Consider the following 10,968-nt stretch of genomic DNA (forward strand, 5'->3'; position numbering starts at 1 on the left):
CTTATATACAACAATAGCAGCCTGAAATGTCAAACCTATGACTTATATTATTTACAAATTTTTACTGTTCAGAAGTTTTACACTGGGCTCAAGGGGCCAAGGCAGTTCCCAAGACCGTATATTCCAATAAAAGTACGGCCAATTACACGCGCGGTGCTGCGAGAGGGAGGTGTAACAGAGTGGTGGAAAGAGGGGCGGGGCTGCTGGAGGGAAGGGCTGCCAGGGCAGGAGCTCCACGGGGCGGTACAGGGGCGCGGCTTCAGGGGGCAGGGCAGCGACCTAGAGCAATGTGGGGCGGGCCCCCAAACAGCGCTGCCTTATTGGGCCGCACAGTCCTCTGTGCGCATGTGCTGCTCATTTCAAACTCCGCCGCGCGCCTAGGTTGCTGAGGCGGAGTTATAGGACCGTGAGCCCCGGAAGCGGACGGCTTAAGGAGCTCAGCTTTGGCGGCAGCCGCCTCTCGCCTCTGAGGCATTTGGCCAGTCGCTTTGCAGTCATTTCCACCTTTCGGTCCCTGCGTCTCGTCCTCGAGCCGTGACCAGTGAGGGCCTCCTCGGAACCCTGCCCTGGCGTCACTAGGCCGGAACATGGCGACGTCGGGTCTGGTAGGCGCGGCCGGGGCGGAGGCGGGACGCCGAGGTCTCTCCCGGCCGAGGTGCTCCCGGGGTTTGAACTCAAGTGGGATCGTGCAGATAGCCGGGGCTAATTTGCAGTGCTTCTCCCGAGGCGAGTCGTGTGGGGATTGCGCCCACGGCTTCCTTTTCTCAGCCCGTCTGTCCACTCGCTCCACTCCGGCTCCCGCTGCCGCTGCGGTCCCGGTCCTCGGGGCTCTCCTGCCGCAGCACGTAGACACCTAGCTGGTGCACTCTGCCCCCGGCTTTCTGGTCTGCAGAAACAGGCTGATTACGTAACAGATCTGTCTTGAAATAATTTGACTTTCTCATTTCCCTTGTCAACATGTTCACAGTGTGCGCAGTTTCCGAGGCGTAAGTCAGCAGTGACGTCCCTGGAGGGCTCCCTTAGTTGGGTGGCGGGCTGCCGGCAGGGCGGGGCGGGTCTGCGGGCCTGCTGGTTTGTGGGTCTTATCAGTGATTCTGGCTCTGCTTGTAGTTGCTGTGGCTTATAAGATCCTTGTCTCTCTCTGTTTTTTGTTGTTGTTGTTGTTGTTGGGGATTCATTGAGGGAACAAAGTCTCTTTTCTTATTTATCTCCACTTCTAAGAAAATCGTTGCGTCTATGAGCTCTTCTTATTGGAAATTATGCATGTGCATAAAGAACGAAAGGCTAGCATGGTGTGCACTTTGCACCGTGGACGGCTACATTGTTGTATTTAACTTAAGTGATAAAGCCATTCTCATTGGGAGAAGAGAAAGGGAGTAAAATTTACTAAATGCCTATAATTCATTTTTCAACTGCCTTTCATAACCTGTTTTGAGCTCTAATATCTGACTATGTGTCATAATCTATTTAAAGTACAAGGGAATAGGAGTTGGGAGATGATCCCACTCCAGTACTTAAGTAGTTCTCAGCTGTGGACACTTGTGCCTCCAGGTGATAGATATTTGGTGTGTGGCTTGCCCAGATTGAGGTGAAGTTGTTAATATCAGTACTTTGAAGATAAATTGTATTTGAATATATTTTAAACTGAAAACCCAAATTGATGATTTTCTTTACTTTCAGGATCATCTCAAAAATGGCTACAGAAGAAGATTTTGCCGACCTTGCAGGTTATTTATGTTTTATAAGCTTTTAAGATGATTTTTATTGCTGTCTTTACAAAGTCAATTTTCAAAAGAAGAGACTATGACTAAAATAATGATTTTTATGCCCAGCAGAAAGTGATACACCAGTGATTAGGTGTGGTCATTTTAGCTATTTTATGCTAGCAGGAGAATAGTAATACAAGCAGAATGCAAGTAGGCAGTGAGAAAAGAAATTCATCTGGTAAAATAGTAGTACCAGGAAGCAGTCTCAATTCTAAGTGAAAGCCTATTGGAAGAGCACTTTTCTGAGGGGATGTAACAGTAAAACTAGAGATGTAGCTCATTCAGTGGGACAAAAAGAAAAATACTGCACGTTATCATGCACTTGTTGGGTGCTTATTTGGATTGCTTTGGTCCTTTTAGTTGTATAACCTATAAAGTTGAATTTTCTACTTAAATATTGAGTAGTAATAGTATGAAAAGCATGTGTTTTAAGTGAAGATGTTATTATCTTTTTTTTTTTTTTTTTGAGACAGAGCTTCAAGCTGTCCCCCTGGGTAGAGTGCCCTGGCATTACAGCTCACAGCAACCTCCAATTCCTGGGCTCAAGCGAGTCTCCTGCCTCTGCCTCCCAAGTAGCTGGGACCACAGGCACCGGCCACAACGCCTGGTTGCAGCCGTCATTGTTGTTTTTTGGCGGGTCCGGGCTGGGGATTCGAACCCGCCACCCTAGGTGTAGGTGGCTGGTGCCTTAGCCGCTTGAGCCACAGGCGCTGAGCCGAAGATGTTATTATCAATAGCATCTTATTTACTGAGCTTCTGCTTTGCTAGCCCAAGCAGGGCATAGAAATAGGTTCTTTGCCTACAAGAAGCTTTTCATTCCTGTCAGAAAGATGAATACGTACATTTCTGAAATAATTTAATAAACAAAAATATTACTTGAAACAATAATGAAGTAATAATTTGTGTGTCATAAACAGTAGGCCTGTATATAATTAGACATTAACTTGCTTTGTAGGCAGACACATAAGAAGTTAGCAAGGGATTTGTGTGTTGTTGATAGTAAGGGAAAGCTTTAAAGTTGTGGTGTAACTTACGGGGACCGTGAATAGAGATTTAAACATTTAGGGAAAGTACATTCCACACATAGAAAGTCTCTTAAACATAGTAAAAATACATACGTGGTTTGTCAGCAGTGGGAAGACCTGATTTAAGGTGGTGATAATGTTGAGTAGAAGTAGAAAACAACACCACATGAATTGGGTGAGGGAGAAAATAGATATGTTAGTCTTTAGACATCTTTTACAGTCTTGAGTAAACCATCTTAAATCCTGTTTGGGAAAAGGCCTATTGTATGTGAACACATACATAGATACCACATTTTAAAAAAAGCAAAGAAGAGTAGTTTGATGTTTGTAGGTTGGGGTGCTTTGCTCCTAAGATATTAATGAGGAGGAGGAAGAAAAGATGAAATGGAGAAAATACTGAAAAAGCTTTAAGACTTGGTGATTATAAGTGATTCTTTTCCCCCAAATGATTGAATTTGGAAAAAAAAAAAGATTTCTTTTACCAAATGATTGAATAAAGTGTCTTCTATGAAGTAGAATCATTTGCTATTCGACAGAAGATTACATCCATACTTTATCAGTTAGACTTTCTGTTTGACAGTGAGTCTACAGTATACATTAGTGACATGTATTCTGAGAGTGTCTCTGTATTATCACTTTTGGCAAGAGTATCGTCTATGAAACAGGTGTTAGCAGGGGTGTGTTTTATAGTTGTGCCGTATGTGTATCTGTATGTGGTATTCTTGGATGGTCTTAAGACCAGAATTGACAATAGTGACCTATATTTTGGTATGAACTCTGTTATCAAGAGTAATTAGGTTTACTAACTAAGGTGGGTCATTTGACCAATCAGGGTTTCAGTTTCCCTTTCTGCAAAATGAAGAATATAGAACTCAGTGGTTTATAACTAAATTTGTGCATCAGAATTACCTGGATTATCCTGGAAGATCTGAGTCATTTGGTATGGAGAAAATAATTTATTATGTGTGTTTCTGCAAAGCTCCAAAGGTCATTTTATGTATACTTTTGGATGATAATTATTGGCTGAGATAGGTTCTGAGATCTTTCAGCTTTAAAATTCTGTGGTGGATGACCTAATGATGTATTATGGCCTGCAATCTTAAGTTACTTCATATATAATACTTTTCAGACTCTCAAGAAAATAGGAACGCTATAGATCAGGGTCAGCAAACTGTAGCCCATAGGGTGCATAATTGTTTTGTAATTGGCTTTCTTTCAGTTTTATTGGAGCACTTCTATTTATTTACATATTATTTGTGGTTGCTTTTAAGATATAATGATAGAGTTTAGAACTGGAGAAGTATGAATGATATTGGTGGATTTTATGTGTATCAATATCAGTATCCTGGTTGTGGTATTATGCTGTAGTTTTACATGGGGGAAACTAGATCTCTGCATTATTTTTACAACTGCATGTGAATCTACAGTCTCATAGTAAGGTTAAATTTAAAAATTTTCTACTTCCTGTAATCCGAGCACTCTAGGAGGCCGAGGTGGGTGGATTTCTTGAGTTCAAGAGTTCGAGACTAGCCTGAGAAACAGAGAAAACGCCATCTCTACTAAAAATAGAAAAAACCAGCTGGGAGTAATGGCGCACATCTGTGGTCCCAGCTACTTGGGAGGCTGAGGCAAGAAGATTTCTCATGCCCAAGAGTTTGAGGTTGCTGTGAACTTTGATGCTGTGGCACTCTACCCAGGGCGATAGCCTAAGACTCTGTCTCAAAAAAAAAAAAAAATTTATACGGCTTTATAAGCTGCTATTAAGATTAATGATACTGAATCAAAAGTACATTTGAGAATTTATAGGGAAGAGTATGTTATTTATAGATTTTAGGGGTTGTAACTGAAAAGTCACAGAACCAATCAGAGTCTCTCCAGAAAATTTGTTTTTATTGAGATATAAAAGTAATCTAAAATAGCTTTACACATGGCTAGTTGTCTAAGGAATATAATTGTCAATATAGATTATTTTGACATACCACTTATAAAGTTAAGAGTTTACTTGAAGTTATTCTTGGACCCTCAAGTACTTATTTTGTTTTCAGATAGTAAAGCTATTTTTCTGCCTGGTATGATGGCTTGTGCCTGCAGGATGAGATGAGAGGATTGCTTTAGGCTAGGAATTTGAGACCAGTCTGCATGACTTGGTAAGCCCTCCATCTCTCCAAAGAAAATAGTAAAAACAGAAGAGAAGAAAAAGACTAGCTGGGCATGGTTACATGCACTTACATTCCTACCTACTCAAGAAGCCGAGGCAGGAGGATTATTTGAGCCCAGTTCAAGCCTGTAGAGAGCTAATGAATATGCCGCTGTGCTCCAGCCTGGATGACAAAGCTACTCCCATCTCTAAAAAAGATAAAAAAAAGTTTTGCTATTAAGTCATTAACGTTTCTTAATAAGGAGATGTGGAATTTTCAGGTGGATGGCAACATAAATCACAAATATCTTATAGAAATGACAGGTTACTTTTTCTCTTCATTCTCTTCTTTTTTATTAGGGCACCTGACATTAACCCAGAGCAAGGCCAGAACATACTGGAAATCTTACAAAACTATTTCGAAGAAAAAAGTAAGGCTTCCTTTTTGGATTGGTATTGAGGGTTAAGATGGATGAAAATCTAAATTTGTCATATAAATTCATATCAGATGGAGTAAATATGTTCTAATATTTAAATATATGCAAAATATTTTCCATGGAATTTTGAGTTCTTATGCAATCCTTCATGTACCTTCTGGTATACCTAGGATAATACTAACAAAAATTGACGATTTGATAATAATTTGTCATTCCCTTTAATTCACATTATATTTCTGTAATCTGGAAGTGCATACATAATTACCATATACAGAGAAATTATTTCATTTAATAAAAATAGATGTGCAGAATTCTTGGAGTTACTAGAGAGTTGAAAGTTATCTTTAGTGAGTCACATCCCTTTCTAAGAAGTGGTGAATTATGGCAAAAACTTTTCTAAGACAAGAGAATGGGCCAGCCAAGAAGTAAGGGCAATGGGGAAAGAGAATCTCTTCTACCCATGCTCTGAAAGAAGACCTGACATATGCTACTTTAGGATTTGTGTTTGCCTTATTTAGTTCCCCATACTTTTTAGGAACGTTTGAATATTGAATTAATGTCTGTGCTCGATTTAAGCCAGTTGTGTTTAGAGTCAACAGGCAGTACTTGGCGTGTGTCATAGAGCTACTTCTACTTTTAATTGTAACCAATAGATATTACACTGTATTTTGTTTTCAAAAATTGTATACTTTTTTTTAGGTTTTGTCAATGACTTTAGTTCAGATTCTACAAAATCACAGCTTTATTCAACACCTAAAGTAGAAAACATTTATATTCAGTCATCAAGCCAAAAGGTAAGTCATAAAGGAGAACTGTGATAGGCTTAACATATTAATGAATGCGGTTATATACAATATACCTATGTACATGTTAGTTGTTTATAAGTCTTATTATTGAAAGATTTTATATTCCCATTGGCTTTTTATAAAATGTGGAGATATTTTGTGAAAATTCTATCTTGACATTTTCTGTGTTTGGGGTCCTGGGACTTAGAATTATCAAATTATAGCAATCATTTTTATTTTCTCCTACGATAATACTTAAATTAGGTCTTTAGAAAAAAAAAATGTAGTTATGGAAGTTGCTGATCAGGTTGACAAGTTTGGTTGCTTTCTGAAAACTGAAGACACTCCATTGATGTAAAGGGAAACCAATCCTTGAGAGTATTGGTTGACTTAATTATATTAAAATAGTAGACTTTCAAATAGAGGTTTTGAAGCTAATGATCTAAGGTAAATTATTCAAAAGCATGATACTAATTTGAAAAGTCATATAGTCTAGAAATAACATTCATTAGAAAATTATAAATGGGCAATGAACATATTATACACACACACACACACACACATAGCCCCTTGGCTCCTGTGAATAAAGATAGCCATGTGATAAATTACATTGATTTTGAAAGTTAAATAGACTTAACTTTTGTAGAATAAACTTAACTTGGTCATACAGTATTAGCCTTTTTGATTGAGTTTGTTATAGTGAAGATGTTTCTGTCTGTGTTGATGATAAGATCGTCATTCTTAAAATGTTCTATGGCTTTTATACTAGAGGTTCCTCTTCTAAGTAGAATGGAATAAGTTATGTTCGGCCAACACTTACACTAAAACAGCTAATTTACAAAAATGAAATGCAGAACAAGTTATGTTTTTAGATCTATGGGGAGCTGCAGAAATAATAAGGAGTAGCAGCAAGTAATCCATAGCTAATTTTCTTCCCTTCTGAGGCAAAATACCTCTGTGTGCTCTACTCAATGTTCCCTGACTTAGGGAAGTTTTCCAATCTAGTTAGTCAGTGTAGTCATTTTTCTAGGTCCCTGACTTAAGGAAGTTTTCCAGTCTAGTTACTCAGTGTAGTCCTTTATCTAGGTCTCTGTGACTCAGAACATTCCCCCTCTGGCTTTAGGTGGTTCTTTCCCTGGTCCTATGTGGTTTTCTCACAACATATGCTGTAATCGATATTTAATTGAATGTTTGAGGGAGATCTTTTGTACATCTCTGAGGTTCTATCTCTGTGTAGTTACCTCTTGTCTAATAATAGCAAATTCTAACTACCATGGCCTTCCTAGACCCTCAGTCTTGGCTTTTCAACTGAGAGTTTACCCTCCCTGTACATACCCTGAAATTCTCCAGCCTGTAAGCTAGAGCAGAGGGTTCCTTTCATGTGTTCCCCATCTCTCAAAGATCTCTCTGCTTTTGTTTGATGCCAAATTTCTCAATACTTTTGTATTTTGTCTGTTTTTTAAATTGTTGTAGGCAAGAGTGTGCATCTGGCTCTTAAGCAGGTGTTATTACATCTTCTCCTAAGCAGAGAGGTCTATTGCAATGAATTCTAAATGACTTTGGATCATTTAAAATAGGAAATATTGTGAACAGAATGATAAAAATATGACTTTTCAAAACTCTTGAGATTTAACTAAAATAGTGTTGGAGGGAATTCATAACTTTAAATATATAAGAAATAAGGGCCAGGCATGGGGCTCATACCTATAATTCTGGCAATTTGGGAGGCTGAGGCAGGAGGTTTCCTTGAGTCCAGCGGTTGAACGTTTCTGAGAGCTATTATATGGCCACTGCACTCTAGCTCAGGCAATAGGAAGACTCTGTCTCCAAAAAAACAAAAATTCACAAAAGAAATAAATGTTGAAAATCAAGTTTCTACTCTACATGTTGTGCTAGCCTTAGAAAGTGAGTTGTTCAGTTTCCCTTTTTTCTATACTCTTAAAGTGTTTTTATGAGTCAGATTATTATTTCTTAAATATTTGATGGAATTCATAGTTACCTTTTTGGAAAAAGTTTTAACGTATGAATTCATTTTTGTTTTTCTATAAAATATAGCATAAAGTGTACAAATCTTAAGTGTATTTTGATGAATATTTATTTACAGCTCCTAACTAGATCAAGGTATAGACCATGAAGGATTTAGATTCTATTTCTTAGTAATAGTATATAATTTCAACTTTTTTGTGTTCTAAATTTTTTTTCTTGGAATTTGTTCATTTTATTTAAATTCTCAAATTTATTAGATAAAGTTTGTGATGTTCTTCTATAGTTTTGTTAATGTCTTCAGTATTTATAGCAATGTCCTCTTTTTCATTCCTAAAAATAACATTGGTTATTTATGCCTCAGTTTTTACTTTGATTAGTCTTGTCATGGTATATCAATTTGGGTCTTTCAAAAACCAAGTTTGGCTTTGTTGATTCTCTCATATGCATGTTTTTAGTTTCATTATTTCTTTTTTTTTAAGTTATCAATTTTTTCTTTTTTTCTTTTCATACTGAGTCTCATTTTGTTGCCCTCAGTAAAGTTCTCTGGTGTCATAGCTCACAACAACCTCAAATCTTGGGCTCAAGCAATTCTCTTGTCTCAGCCTCCCAAGTAGCTGGGACTACAGGCACCTGCCACAACACCTGGCTATATTATAGATACAGGGTTTCCCTCTTACTCTGGCTGGTCTTGAACTCTTGACCTCAGGTGATCCACCTGCCTCGGCCTGCAAAAGTGCTAGGATTATGAGCCACCATGCCCAACCTCTCATTCTTCAGATAGATGCTTCCAAAAAATACTTTATAGGTTTTAGAGTTTTTCCAGGAAAGGTTTTTCTGTACAGTAAGCCTTGCCAAAGCCTTCCACATAAGAAATGGAGTTTGCTTACTTGATTTAAAAATGACATGGGTTAATCAGACCTAAGACTTTATGTATCTTAAAGATTTTCTGCATGAGAAAAAAAGTAAAACAAGACATGCCTTCTTAGGTTTTAACTGAAACACAACCTAACATCATAAGATAAATTAGTAGTTTGTCTCATCTGTGTTTTGGGAAAACTTGATTAAGCAAACATGACCATTTCCTTCAAACTTTGGTTATTTGTGAAACATATGGTTGGGGCCATTTGGTAGAGATGTTTGTGATTATCACTTTATTTCATGATTATTGGTTTTTTTTTCCATTTTGGGGGGGAGCTAGTTTTGGGCTTTTATATTTCCTCTTTTCACTAAATGAATATAGTTAACTTTCTTTTATGGTCTTTCTCATATCTATAGTTATTACTCTTTTTATTCAACATATTGCTCTAATTGAATTCCATAGTGTATCCTCTAAATAGCATTGTAGTGACTTTGTTCTTTATTTATTCCCCTGTTGGTAGAGTTTTAGGTTGGTCCTATCTATTCATTATCACATTGGTGCAGTAGACATCTTTGTTCATGCCTTTTTGTGTATATTTTACAAAATAAATTTCTCTAGGATATGTACATTTGAAATGAAATTATTAAATATTAAACTGATGGCTCGAAATATTTCAAATTTAAAAAAAACATACAATTTTTAAAATAATATAAATGAACATTCATATACCCATTACTTGGTGTAAGAAATATAAATACCTTTGAAGCATTGATGTTTCTTTTTCCAATCCTATTCTACTTTCTGCTTTTTCATAGAGGTAACCACTCTCTGGAATTTTATGTTCATCATTCTTTCCTTAACAGTGAAATGCAGTAACATGAGCATAGTCTTTTTCCCCAGGGAAGCCTTTTGAAACTCTGTCCATTTTTATTGGGGGCTAATCCAAAATTCTATACTCTCAGAAGGAAAGAACGCAGGTGTTCACTATAAATCACATTCTTACACAGTCTAGGCAGACTAGTATAGCAATCGGTTAATGATGGACAGAATGTCTTAAAAGCCAAATCTCCAGATGCCAACCAAAGGCTAGCCCTGTAACTGTCCCTTAAAAGATAACATGATCAGGCCTCCCATGTTATCTACTCTTCTCCATAAAGTGTGCCTCTGTGCCATACTGCTTTACATGTCCTTATATATATTTTGAACTTTACATAAGGATTGCATGTATATTTCTGTAACTTGCTCTTATTGCTTAAAATAATCATTTATTCATATTATAGTTTCACTGCTATATATGTAATATTATATGGCTATACTGTAATTTATTTATTCTCTCTCCTGCTAATGTAGTTTTTTATTGTTCAGAGCAACCTTGTTGAAAAAATAGGAAATTTTAACTTTATCAGATAATGTCAAACTGTTTTCTAATGTAGTTACTTCAGTATACAATTCTATAAGCTGGTTTCTTGTTTTAAAATACCTGGGGTTTTCCCCATTTTAAAAACAAATAATGTTAATGAGAATTGGTAATTTAATAAACTTGTATTTTTACTATGCTCAGTGCCAGAACTCCCAGCCCAAGTCCATTCCAGTTTCTTCAAGGAAGAAAGAAGCCTCTCTGCAATTCATTGTAGAACCAAGTGAAGCTGCCAGCAGATCAGGTTGGTGGCATCGTCATGGGTGTTATTTGCCTAGATCTATTTAAAAAGTTACAAATGGCAAAGGTAGCATCTATATCAATCTCTGAAAAAATCAGCATGAGCCTAGGCACAATTGTGAAATGGATGCCTAGCACTCTGGGAGGCCAAGGTACCGGGTGGCTTGCTCGAGCTCACGAGTTCAAGACCAGCCTGAGCAAAGGTGAGATCCCATCTCTACTAAAAATAGAAAAACTGCGGCAAGAGGATTGCTTGAGCCTGAGTTGGAGATTACTGTGAGCTATGATGCCACAGCACTGTACCCAAGATGACAGC

General features: G+C 37.6%; 1 protein-coding gene across 1 annotated transcript in view; it reads left to right on the forward strand.

Moving 5' to 3' along the window:
* The first annotated feature begins 318 nt into the window (after positions 1-318).
* CENPC (centromere protein C) overlaps positions 319-10,968 on the forward strand; it is a 44,123-nt gene continuing 33,473 nt past the window's right edge. The window contains exons 1-5 of the mRNA XM_023518202.1: positions 319-605; positions 1,681-1,727; positions 5,289-5,359; positions 6,065-6,159; positions 10,557-10,656. Of these exons, the coding sequence (XP_023373970.1) occupies positions 588-605; positions 1,681-1,727; positions 5,289-5,359; positions 6,065-6,159; positions 10,557-10,656 (331 nt within the window). The 5' untranslated portion in view covers positions 319-587. The remainder of the gene's footprint in view (positions 606-1,680; positions 1,728-5,288; positions 5,360-6,064; positions 6,160-10,556; positions 10,657-10,968) is intronic.

This window comes from Otolemur garnettii, unplaced genomic scaffold (genome assembly GCF_000181295.1).
Source record: "Otolemur garnettii isolate 467f Iridium unplaced genomic scaffold, OtoGar3 scaffold00130, whole genome shotgun sequence".
NCBI classification, from domain to species: Eukaryota; Metazoa; Chordata; class Mammalia; order Primates; family Galagidae; genus Otolemur; species Otolemur garnettii.